This window comes from Pygoscelis adeliae, unplaced genomic scaffold (assembly GCF_000699105.1).
Source record: "Pygoscelis adeliae isolate BGI_AS28 unplaced genomic scaffold, ASM69910v1 Scaffold404, whole genome shotgun sequence".
Lineage (NCBI taxonomy): Eukaryota > Metazoa > Chordata > Aves > Sphenisciformes > Spheniscidae > Pygoscelis > Pygoscelis adeliae.
This window is the reverse complement of record NW_008824598.1, coordinates 881867-895121: the sequence shown is the minus strand read 5'-3', so window position 1 is coordinate 895121 and position 13255 is coordinate 881867. Positions and strand designations below refer to the sequence as shown.

At 36.3% G+C, this 13255-nt stretch overlaps 1 protein-coding gene and 1 long non-coding RNA gene across 2 annotated transcripts in view; one reads left to right on the top strand and one right to left on the bottom strand.

The window, feature by feature from the left end:
* Positions 1-127: 127 nt before the first annotated feature.
* LOC103915485 lies at positions 128-13208 on the top strand. Its single transcript, XR_663525.1, has 3 exons — positions 128-164; positions 12140-12231; positions 13108-13208. It is a non-coding gene; the product is annotated as an uncharacterized LOC103915485 (long non-coding RNA).
* Positions 9313-13255, bottom strand: part of ARHGEF3 (Rho guanine nucleotide exchange factor (GEF) 3) — a 31088-nt gene continuing 27145 nt past the window's right edge. Inside the window, exons 9-10 of the mRNA XM_009322319.1 lie at positions 10881-11067; positions 9313-9925 (exon numbers count right to left, since the gene is read on the bottom strand). Of these exons, the coding sequence (XP_009320594.1) occupies positions 9579-9925; positions 10881-11067 (534 nt within the window). The 3' untranslated portion in view covers positions 9313-9578. The remainder of the gene's footprint in view (positions 9926-10880; positions 11068-13255) is intronic.

Genomic DNA, 13255 nt, shown 5'->3' with positions numbered 1-13255 from the left:
AGAGGAGCGCTGGGCGGGGCAGGTCCCGGTGTCCGTCGCCGCTCTTCGCGGGGAGCGGGGCCGCGGCGGGGCCCACGTCCCCGTTCCGACGACACGGGGCAAGAGCGGCTCCGGTACGCAGGCACTGCCGCTGGGGAAGAGGGGACAGAGTATTTCACTTAAAGGTAACGCCACATGCTTCGATCTACAGCTAGCAGACGGCACATCATTCATGCGATGCAGTAACGGGCACTCTGGTTTAGAATAGTCTCTCTGGAAGCGTGCTTAGCAGACTTACCCCTGTCCAGGCACAAACCCCACGGTAGCATTCAGGTCAAGTAACGCTTTGCCATCTGCATCTTGCAGGAGGTTGACTGGGCGGATGAAGATCCAGCTGCATAGGGTACGCTGTCCTATCTTGACAGAGCAGCCTAAGTACTTACGAAGCCATCTCGACAAACTCCCAAGAACAAAAAGTAGCAGTGCACTAAGAATGGGAGCTCTTACTTCTTCCTCTAAAAGTTTTTCTCAAGACATTGGCCAAAATGACAAATTTTCCCTTTTTAAGAATAAAAATAAATTATTAACCGTGAAGGACATGCAAAAGTCTTAATATACTTTAATAGAATTCTTGGATAGTCTCATGATGAATTAGAACAGCACCAAATAACCTTTCCTCCCCCCCCCCCAGCCCTTAACATCTTCCCCTCTTATTGGGGGGTGGGGGGGTACAAACACCAACAAACTTTTGCTGTCTTTGGACTAACATCTTTAGTGTAAGGAGTAATTCCAATTAAAATAGTAATGACAGCTTTGTACAAAGACAGTATAAGCGAGACAGTTCTTACTGAATCAGTTAAAAATATGAACAATATGGTTTGTTAGACTTTTTTGGGACAAAATCTTAAACTGCAAAGGAAATGCGTATTATTGCAAAGACTTTTATGTGTTTAATTATGTAACTTCATTGAATTTAATCCTCCTTTATATGTTTAATCAAGTGCATGTACATGCCCTTCGAGGATCATGACAAAAGACAGATTCTATAGTAAGGGTACTTAAGTGACAATAGCTATTTGTGTTCCGTGGCTTGTAAAACTACAAACTGCAAGCAAGCTTCAACAAGAAAAAACTGCATGTGCAAATAATGAACTATTTGACCTTTTTCAAAAATAAAACAACTATAATCTCTCATGAGCAGGATAAAGAATTACAGATTAACTGAAGGCAACATAATCCATTATTCATATACAAAAGAGTACCATTTTTCAAATGCAGTGAAACCGAATGTTATAAATGGTTTTGGTGCTATTTTTTTTTTTGGAGACTGTTTTTCCAGCAGATTTGCTAAGGAAACTAATGAGGTAGTATGCTGGGATGGTTATGTGCAACACGTTTTTTCTTTCAGTGCCAGAGCTGAATAATAATGTGAAGCTGTTACAAGTTTTGTTTTACCTACAAAGAAAACAATGCTGTATTTATGGACCTAAGTGTGTAATAGCAAAACATGGAAAGGTGCTAACTTAAATTACTTCTCCGTCACAAGATTGTTGTTCAGTCTTTTCTATATTCTGTAATTAAAAGAACAATGAGAGTGCATTTAATCCTTGTGATCATGGATGTAAATCAGCTTTTAAGGAAAATCAAGGCTTTAAATATAATGCCAATAAATGGTATTTCAAAACAGTAAATAATGAAATTCCATCATATCTACACAGTTGTTAGGTATTTGCAGATGAGCTTTGTTGGATTCCTCTGCAGTACTTTAAGGCATTGCTACCTCATGTTGTCCGTCCTACACCTGTATGGGAGGCCAGTATGGAATCAGAAGGTTAACTTTTATTCACCTCTGCCACCCCCATTGCAAGGCTTACAACTTCCTTCTGGTAAAAGAAGGGTGTGAATATGTGAAACCCAACTCAGCTGAATGATAATTATTGATAGGGAGCAGAATGAAGATCATCACAGAGCATTAAAATGGTTAATTGCCTAATTTTAAAAACCCATAGTGCCTAGCACTTTCTAGCTGAGCAGGTCACGTAGCTTCTTGCTATGGCGGGAGAGAGCAAAATGTTAACAGCTTCTCTGCTCATCGTCATCACATCTACTGTTGCACACTCAGTCCAGTACTTCCCTAAATTGGCAAAGCAATTCATGGGTTTCAAATCACATATCTATAGTTTCAGTTGTGGAAATTGCGAACAGTGTTGTCTAAGGAAAACTCACCTCAGAGTTTTCTGAATCTCCTGTGTGCTTACTTGGTAGTTGCGAGTTTAGATGCATTGCCATGTGAGTTACCTAACGTGTGAGGTTGAACTCTGCTGTGTAAATTACCAGCAGTCACAAGTGCAGTAGCTACATAACTCAAGAGTAAAGCCACACTGATGTTTTACATTTGAAATATAATGGTGAAATTTTGGCTCTTTTACTAAAGATAGCAAAGACCTTTCTTTGGCAACTCTGAGAAATGCACTAAATTGAAAAGTGCCTGCTGAAAATAACGCATTCTTGCAGTGCCTAGGAAATACAAATACCAGATGTTTAGTTTTACAAGTAACTAGCAAAACATTAAAAGCCCACAATTTGTTTTCTTTGTTAAAAGTATACTAGTGCTGTAGTTGTTGAACAAATGCATATATTCGTTAGTTACTTACACCAATTATCTTAAATCCTGCTAACTGCAGCTATTTATATTATCATCTCAAAAGCAGCTACTGAGCTAAAATGCAAAGTTTTTCCTAGGCAAGGAACAAATATTTTAACCTAGCCCTTTTACTTTACTGATCTCTTTTTAGATTGTCTGTAAGTCAGAAAATATAAGTAACCTACCAACTCCCAAATGGTCTGGTGCTAATGGTAGCCTCCAGGGTGTTAAAAGAAGATAAGCTAATAATTATTAGTTTCTTCTTAGAAGTCTTTGGGGAGCCAGCCAAGTTTAAATAGGGTAATTAGTATCTATAACTATAATTTACATAAATTACAGAAACATAACACGAAACATTTATCTAATTACAGAAACATGGTGTTCAATTATCCAGAGGTAGTAAAACCCACAAATGCAGTGTTCAACCTATGGATAAATTAAGACTGTCTCCCCGAGAATTTGATGTCCTGCCTCTGCGAGGATTCAGTGGTGGTAAAGAGAGTATTACAGATAAGTTGTTATATTATCAGAGTAATTTGCTGTGCTTTACCTCGTTCAAATAGAATTTCCATATACAAGGAAAAAAATGGAAATACCAATCTAGTGTTATTTAAGTCTGTGTTGATCCATTATACATCTCCAAACATGTCAACCTGTTTTATTAAGTTTGGATTGGCGAAACTGTTGAAATCACTTCCAGGCTGTGTATGTCTTCAATATACAACTAGTTCAGTTGATCGGTGTTTGGATTTGATTTTATCTGGCTTGCCTACATTCATAAATGAGCCGTAATACTACAGAGCTAACTTAGTGTCCTCACTCTCATTTTACACATACTCTTCTTTGCTGTAACTTCTGGGAACGTATCTAATGATTCTTTTGTGCTGCATGAATCTAAACCATTGTATGAAAGACTGGAAAAATGGTGTTTTGTCTAGAAGGGAGAGGATAAATAACATTAGTTATCAAATATGGAAAACGCTGTTGCAGAGGAGGAAATACTCTCAATGTGCTTGGTGCCTGGGATGATGTTTAAGTTGTATCAAAGGAGATTTAGGTTAAATGTTAGGAAAAACTCTCTAGCAATAGAAGTTTAAGTACAGGAAGAAATTCTTTGGGGACACTGGGATTTCTTTAACTGGTGTTTTAAAGTTAGGTAAGACAAATTTATTCCAGAAATGTGTTCACATTTATTTAATGTAGGTCCTTCCAACCATATTGTCTGGTCTCATTCCAAAAGAATTACTGAAAAACGTATCTATGCTTTGGGCAGGATGAAAGAATTTTCAAAAGAAAATGAGGTCTTCCAGTAGCCATTAAGTTAATATGTATAGATGTAGCAAATAATTTTTTTTTCTTTAGGAAAACACAATTTTAGCATGTATATATATATACATGGCATATTTCCTTGCTTGTTGAATCATCATAGCTCTATAGACATACTGTTCACACTAGATGAAGACGTATCTACAGACAGTGAATAACCATATGACAGTAAGATTTCAAAGACTTCAGAAGAAACGTTGAGTCTAAATTGCATATCTTCACTGTATTCCAGTAATTCCGGAATGGAGCCACTTTGTATGGATCAACTATAAAGCTGTTCCAATCAATTCAACAAGTACTAAAGAAACAACTACAAAGAAAAGGCAACAGGGTGGGGAAACTACTGTCTACTAAAATTACCCTGTAACTGTGAGAAGTATGCTTACTACCACTTTCTGTCACAACGAATACTGGAAAATATGCTAAAGCATATGTTTACAATGTATTTAGATGTGTTCAATAACGAGAAGTATAAACATCATAAGCGTGTATCATAACAAATGCAAACAAGGTATGAAGAAGTCTTGCTCATTTACCAAACAACATACAAAGATGTTTTCGTAATGTACCACTTGCTTTAAAAAGATAGGTCTTCGCAGTTGTACAAAATTATTTTATGTATTAATTAACATAAGACTGGGAAAGATCATCACAAAAATTACTAAGTACTACTTGATAAATGATGTAACAATTCTGGATCACTGTACCACTATGAATCTTAAATCCTGATAGATATAAAATAGGTAGCAAGCATCCCAGGTCACAAAACAAAGGTTCAGTGAAAAATCACCATAGGGAGAGATTAGTTGAATACTCTGAAGTAAAAAAAGGTTATAAAATCTGTCACCTTACTGTCTTTCTAGTTTCTGTGGTTTCTGATATTTGCCAAGCATTCAACCACGACTCCCTGGCTTGCACCAAGTGGTTTCCCACCCAAGTACAAAGCAGCTGCAGATCCCTTTGATTCTGAAATCAGATGATACGTAATACATTAGTAATACAGGTTAGATCAGATTAATAGCCACAAAATAAAAAGACATTTATAAGGGAGGGTTGCATAAGGCTCCCTGCTCAAGGAACAAACTTGGGTGCTTGTTCCAGACATTACCTCAGTATTCTTTTATGAAAGCAAATTTAGAAATGGAAAATACTATTTAGCCTGAGCGTATTACTACAGTTGAATTTAAATAACTAGAAATTACTATTTTACTTTCTGGAAATTACTCTAGTGATGCAAAACGCATCTCGTTTCTTCAAATGTTTAAGTGCTAATTTGGAGCAAGGGTATTCATGCTGACTAAATTTTAGGTGCTAGGAGGTCAGAGATAGGAGAATGTATAATTAAACTTTCTTCATAGACCATGCAAAGAGAGGCACCTTCAGAAAGTTCAGAGACAACACCTAACTTACACACTTGGAAAAAGCTTTAGTATCATGTACCACCCATGGAGAAAATATGCCTATGATAGTAAAAGGTGAGACAAACTGGGGAAGTAGTCTTGACTTGTCTCTGTAAAGCCAGGGATTAGTAGGAGAAATTCACCTAGTACTTTTTTCTAACATTTGTGATCCACAGGTGTAAGTCTGAAATGATCTACTTGCATTTTTTAAAATACTGGATTTAATTTTATAATTATTTATACATTCAATATCTTAAAATATTTAAAATTTAAAGTAATCAAACAGCTCTAAAAATACACAATTATTTCCAGTAGATGGCAGCATCAACCTGTAGAACAGATTACAGTATTTTAAAATCAGTATTCATAAGTAAGCATTAAATATGGAAGAACTGTCCATTCTGGAACTGGAACCCCATATTCAAAGGAAACAAATCTTCCATATATGTAGAACTCAGTTTCTGGCTCTGTTAGCAGACAGTCTTGATTCCCAGGATCTAAGTGCCAGACAGTATCACCATAAAACATCAACCTTTTCAAAACCAGCAGTTGATTAAACTGACATCTAAATGTGCTGATAAATCTTTCAAACTCTAGCAATTTCTGTGAAACCTCAAAGAAACCTGTTTCCCAGTATTGCAGAGGCATTCCTAAGGCAGTATTCCTGGTTCAGGTGAGTCATGCTGAATAGGAGTCACCACTCAGAAATACCTTGTCTACCTTGGAGTTCAACTTTGGGCCTATTCTTTGCCCAGATTCTGGCTATTGATTCCCTGGTACTGAGCTTCACAGACTTTAAACTAAGAGCTCTTGCTGTCTCATAGCAGACCTTTGTGTTCCAGGAGATAGGTCTTCATCCTTCCATTGTTCTTTTCAGTGCTGCAGACCAAATCTAGGGACCCAAATATCACAGACGGTTAAATTTTCCTTTGTAGTCTCAGAGGACCCATATAATTCAAAGACTTCAAGGGCATTCTCTTTGCTACCTTTCTTTCTCAGTCAAGACAATCTGTGCTTTTACCTTTATTACTTCTGGTTCATCAGATCTTTCCACAAGCCAAGACTACACTGACTGACTGTTCTTACCAGGAATAAAAGAGCAAACAGGTTGATAAGATTTGTCAAAAAGGTGTGAAACTCTTACATCAGACTACTGACTTCCTGCCCTTGAGAGCAAGATGCCTCGTTATTCACTCTTTTCCCAGATCTTGAGATCCAGAGTACTCATATCTCAGATTTAGAGAAGCTGGAACTCATCAAACATCTGCAGTCCTCTCCTTATTTTGCCATCCCCTCATGGTGATCTCAGAAGCCCTTGACACCTCAGGCTCGTCACTGCCTCTTGCGTTTTTTACACTCTCCACCTGTTCTCGTTCACCTTCTTGCCATGGCACTATTCTTCCATCTGAGACATGAGTGATCTAAGATCCCTCATGAAGATTACACAGCTTTGAACTAGTGGAAGCGCTATACATGCAATGGTGGGTGACCTGAGAAATGAGAAGCAATTCTCTGCATAAGAATCATGCAGAGGCCTGTGCGTACTGTATGGCTGCAGTATGCACGCCAGTTCACCGCTGCAACTTCTCAGATTCCATTCTGCTGACAGCAGGATTACTAACCATTATGTTAGTTTGCTTATATTACATTTCCTCTTTACTTTGCATTCAGCATTCTACCCATCCTTTTGGTACATTTATGCTTAAAGTGGAAGTCTTATTCCTCAAGATGATTTGAAAACAATATAATTAAGCTTTATTAGATCAAATCAGTTGCTAAGTGCACGTCAACTGCAAAGCAGAACTGAAACACTTGCACTGCAGTATGCCAAACATGATGCCAAATGATAGTACACAAATGTAAATTAATCTTCTGAGATTCAGTGGCTGGTTGGTGGCTTTTTACCTGCCCCAAAATTAATCATCTCAATGTTTTGGAATAATATATATTTAGTAGAGATGTGACCCACAAGGAATCAGAAGAGAGAAACTGATGGCAGGATATTAATTTTTTGTTCCACCTACTTACTAAATTGATTATATAATACAAAACTTTGGGGAACGTGCTGAATTGAGTGCAGTGACTTGTTTCTTGGTTACTATTTTGTATCTAGCAAATTAGATCCAAATATGTAACACTTCCACGAAAACCAAAATATAAGTGTTGGTCACCTATGTTGAGACTCACTGTGTGCACCGTTGAAGTCTTTTTGTGGTCTTCTTGCACAAACAACCAAACCAAATAAAAATCAAAATGGTTTAATGTAATTTATTTGAAATGCTTCCAGAAAAGTTTAAGGCTACTATTAAAAAAAAAAAAGTCAATACACACATTCATTCTTTCTTCTCTATCTGATCACTTTACATGCTTTTTGCTCTTTTTAAACATTTTGCTGAACAGGTTTTATGAAAATGGTTCATCATCTAATATACTTTCCTATGCCTTTTCTTCTGCAAATTCTTCCTTTCTATCATCTTCACTGGCATACTCATTCAGCTCTAAAAATGAAGCAGTTGAAATAAATTACAAAGCCTGAAACAGAAAAGAAAATTGACTTTTTTGAAAAACTATAAATACAGGAATAATGTTCTATAGGGTAAAAATGACATTTTTTTAAAAAATAAAAATACCTTGTTTTATATTGTTTATCATCTTGTCACTGATTTCTGTAATGCACATGAGCATATATATATGTAAGATACTTGACATTTACTGTTTTCTGTAAACTTGTAGAACACAAGAAAAATATTTTTGGCAATAACTTAGCAGTTTTTCTACTTTTGTTGGTACGAGTACTTTGCACAGGTTATCTTGTGTAATATCAAGGATCATTTAAATTTATTAATATATCATTTTCATAGCTTGCCATACAGCACTGCCATTATTTCTTCTACTAAGAAATAAAATATTACCCAGGGATTCCTGAAACGTAACAGGATGTTGAACTGAGTGTTTTAGACTGCATTTAAGTGACTCATCTGCTCCTCATCTTAATGAGTAGATTAAATTGGCCACCAGAAAACACAGTAACATTTCCAATTACAGCATGAGATTAAATGCAACAAAAACTTTTCAAACAAAATTTGAGAAAAATATAAAGGATGTAATACATCCTAAAGGAAAAGCAATTCCCTTTTTGTTTAAACTTTCTCTACATAATCCCATAGGGTATTTGTAGAGCACCATTTATTTAAAATTGTCACTTAGTTTAAAAACCAACTATATGTAATTGTAAACAGACATTTACAGAAAATTAAATGTTTTAACATCAGTTTAGTGGTGTTTAAAACCAACAGTGGAGGTCAGTGGAGTGCAAAATGCTGAAGAGGGCCTATTCACAAGCAAAAACTTTTTTCCATTCTTACCCTGTTTGGGATAAAATATATATACATATATATATAAAAACATATATATATATATGAATATATATATATGGCACTGAAAGCAAACTACCAGCCTATTTACAAATACCCAGTATTCTCAGCATTTCATTTAATTCAGTGCTGGCTGTAGAGGTTTGGTTGGGTTTGGGTTTTTTGGTTGGGTTTTTTTTTCAGTTGATTATTTCTAGCATTACATGTTTTGATAAATAAACCATAGCACTATGCTGACCACTTTAACTGACCAGATTTCATTAAGTTTGGTTGCTGGATCTTAGGACAGTGCTTCATTTTGAAAAATTAATCCCTAAAGAGTCACTAGTTACATGGCCCATTGTTTATAGTTCTTGTTAATACCGCAAGAGTTCAGATTGGTTATTGCAAAACGTTTTTCTTTTTTTCCAAGAAACTATGTTTTCCTTCCATGCCTTTATGAAAACTTACGATCTCGATATCCATCCTGAAACTCCATATTAAGTCCACATCTTCAGCTGCCCCATTAAAGGGCAAGTAAAGTACTTAAAAATGAAAAGATTCTTTATGTAATGCACATATAAACAGTAGTTTAGAGATTCTGTTTACAGCAGGACACTGAGAATAACTGGTCAAGTACCTCTTTCATCCATCTTAGATGTTTATGGAATATAATCACAGGACATGAGCTGCAAGAGATTCCAGCTTATACAGATAGGCAGTTACAGTACTACACTCATAGGTACGAATACAAGGACTGCATTGACATTGTCACAAAAAATGTTTTAAAAGTGCTTCTCCAAATGGTTCCATGTACGGAATGCAAATACTGTACAGGTAAGAGACAGATTTTCTTCCATGAACTGTAAGTTTTTGTCAAACGTTGGTTTCTATTTGCTTTTCATTTTCACAAGAGTTTGTCTGTTCCATACGTTCACAGTCGATGCTGATCTCACTGGTGTCCATACTACAGTCTGACTCACAGTCTGATTGGTCCATTTGCTCGAGTGTGGTTTCTCCCTGGAGTACTTTGCTTCCATTTGGTGACAAAAGAAAATGTGCTTCCGAGTTCAGCATGCCAGCTTTGCCTGCACACGTAACTTTTTCTTTGGCCTGGCGGATACAGTTAAGCCACTGTTGTTTGTTGAAGGAGTCATTGGCTTGGAGTGAGTGAGTCTGGCTTTGAGATCCATTTTTGAAGCTGACTCTAAAGAAGTTTTTGACTGAAAGAAACAATACGTGTCAAAACACTGATTATAAAATCCATTCAGCCAAAACATTCAAAGAGTGTATTTAAATAACAGAATCTGCAAAATCTTTGACTTAAGGTGTTTTTTCTGCCAATACCATGTCAGACCAGAGAGGAGTCTGGTTATCTCCTTGTTTTGTGGAGCAAGAACACAGAACACCACAAGCACTTCTGATCATTTCTTATTGCTGGGTTAAACAATTTTGTTCTGCCATGCATGAGCTACCCATAAAGCTTTAAGTGAATGAGCAGGATTAAGGCTTCTCCCAAACTTCCACACCTCTCCTCCTACTTCTCTGCAAAGCAGATTTCCAGAACCTTCATTGTGCCTTGTGTCAGCTGGAGATTGCCTCATCTCTTCCATTCACTTCACTAATAAAGCGAATACATACAAAAAAACCCTCAAAGTTTTCACAGAAATTCAAAGGACCCTTGTAATATAAACAAGCATCTTTATAATATGCTTAATTAGAAGGACATTAACTCTTACCTCTTGACAATAACATGAATAGCTGTAGCCTTAACACTGAGCACTACATTAATTATCTGTCAGCTGAAAGACTTAATTATGGAATAGCAATCAAAGTCTCCATAATACAAGGAAAGTCATAATAGCTAAAGCTTAAGATTTCAAAATTCACTTGCTTATAATTTTGTGGTTTTGCCACTACATTCTACATATTCTCCCCTTCTCAATTCAGTACAGAAGCAGGTATGTGGAGAAATCCCATTATCAATATAAAGAACTTTGAGAAACAATCTAAAAGAAGCAAGTTACAACATAATAAACCAATAGAAATAGAAATAGAAATCAAGATGTTGGATATAGATAATGTGAATTTTAGAGAAAACATTCTGATGTCTCATTGGCAGGTGTCTTAAGGTTATAATGATGCTGTATGAGCAAATAAAAAAAGGTGTAGTCATACTTCTCTCATTGTTGCTGAATGCACCACGTATGGATCCACCCAATCGCACCTCTCCATCTTGCAAGTCTTCTAGCACAAGCTCCCTCACCGGAATTGGCTGCCGATACAGCTGGTAGCAGAGCTGTTCATTATGGGTGATAGCTCGAGTAATCACCAACACTTCTTCAAAGAGAAAGACGTGCAGTTTCTGTTAAAAGTTAATAAAGCATTATTCCTTTTTTAGAACATCATTAAACTAAATTTAAACTCTAGTATGTTATAACCTTGTGTTTTCAACAGTTAAAATAAAGATTCCTCTCTTCCCACTATTTAAAAGTCTTCTGGTGCAACAGCATGCAAGTACGTAAATACAACAATTTAAGAACTTCTAAAATTATTTTTCCTGTCCTCTCCTCAGTTTCTTACATCATGATCCTAATTAATCTTTTAGCGTTGAGGCCTTGAAATGTGCATGACATTTCAAAGCTCTCTCTATAGCAGCATGCTTACACGCATTCTTCTTTCTGACACCCACTTTAACTTTTCTCTACTGCCTGTGTTACTAAGAAACGGGCAATCTTATTCATCCAAATAGTTTCAATGAACAATTATGAGCAATCTGTTTACAATTCACAGGCTGCTCACAATCAGCTTCACCACAGCTCTTTGAAGCTCAGAAAATTACTTTTGCTCCTAGGTGGCACAAGTCACCTGTTACCATCTTTAAATGACGTTCCTCCTCACATTTTGCAATCTCCAGTGGCTTCCAATAATAAACAAACTGAAATTTTAAATTCATTTCACTGGGTATCATGCATTGAAATTAATTTTTTTTCACTGCCAAAATTTTCTTCCCAATCACGAGTAACTGTTCTTTGCTTCTAAAGTTGACCTGACTCTAAATCTAAATAGACGCACTATTTGCAGTTTTAACACAAGACAAGTCTTCAGACCCATTTAGATCACTGTTCCATCTTCCAGTAGCTCTTGTTTTCAGAAAACTATAATGAAAGAGGTAATTATAGCAGAAACCTTTCCCAATATGCCTTGGCAGTCTTCTGATACTGAAAAAGTCCATCTTCATTCTATTTTTCCACAACAGATGCCTCATTTTATATCCACGAAGAGTCCAATTTTCTTCCACTTGCGCCTCTCTAAGTCTTTGCAGGACACATGCCTAAACTTTTTGTTTGTTCCTTATTCCGCAGTGCTGTCATCTTTTATATTAACAGGGACTCTATGCAGAGTCTGGTAAAGAATCTATCCATTTTGTGTTTCAGTTTATATGTTCAACAAATGGCTACCTTCTCATATGAAAGAAATATGAAAGAAAGCAAAAATGTGTGAGATTAAACATTTGAGGTATATACAGGTATGGATGTTTGCTTATTAAGTAGGGCTGGGTTTTCTTTTGTTTTTTTTTTTAATATTCTAAATGTGCAACAAAAATACCTTGTTTATTTTGAAACTCAGTTTTCAAACTATCATCCACAAAGTGTTGCAGGTTCTTCATGATGTAAAGCTTTAGTTATGGCTGATTTTAGTGGATGTCATATGAAACTCCTTTCAGTGGTGAGATCTCTTACTTGCTGCAAAAGCTAATGCTCTGTAATAGCAGGTGTGAAAAGGAGACTGATAACATTAAGATATAAATGATCTGTTTTTCACCCCAGATCAAAGAAATGCACAAACATAAAAATATCCCACACTGTCAACTGTATTCAAGGAATACCTCAGTGTGGAAACCTCCCAAAAATCCTGGGGAATTTTAAATACTGTTCATAAATTGAGAAGAATTAATTATATACTTATTGTTAATGCTACCAAAGGCAGGCAGGGGTAGCGTGGATGGAATAAATATAGTTCACCAGAAAGATGAAAATTGCCAGTTTCTTCCTGCTAGTTTGCTATACGTTAACTCCTGCCTGATCTTTATCAGGGGAACCAGAAAACAGCATCCATTTCATCATTCCATCTCAGCTGTATGGTAAAACATGATCACGAACATGCTACATATAAGTGCTCCCAATGCTGAAAAATACATTTAGAGTCCTGCTTACTTTGTTTGCTGGGTTTTTTTAATAAAACTTTCGTAAGTTCAGTTAATGAGAAAAAGACCTTTTTTCATTGTTTTTCCATTCAAAATTTCATGTTATTTCTATTTAACCTTGGGGGGGGAGGATCTAAGAATGACTGGTTTCTCCTCTATTAATCTCTCTGCTAATCTGCATGTTTGTTTTTTTTTTAGAAACAGAAAGCTCAGCTTATGACACTTACCAATAGTGCAGACTCCTGGAGACTGGAATTCGCAGTATCAAATACCAAATTTCTCTGGTCAATAAATTAACTTTGACTTCAACAAACTATCAAGTAAAACATTCTTAATAACCACAGCC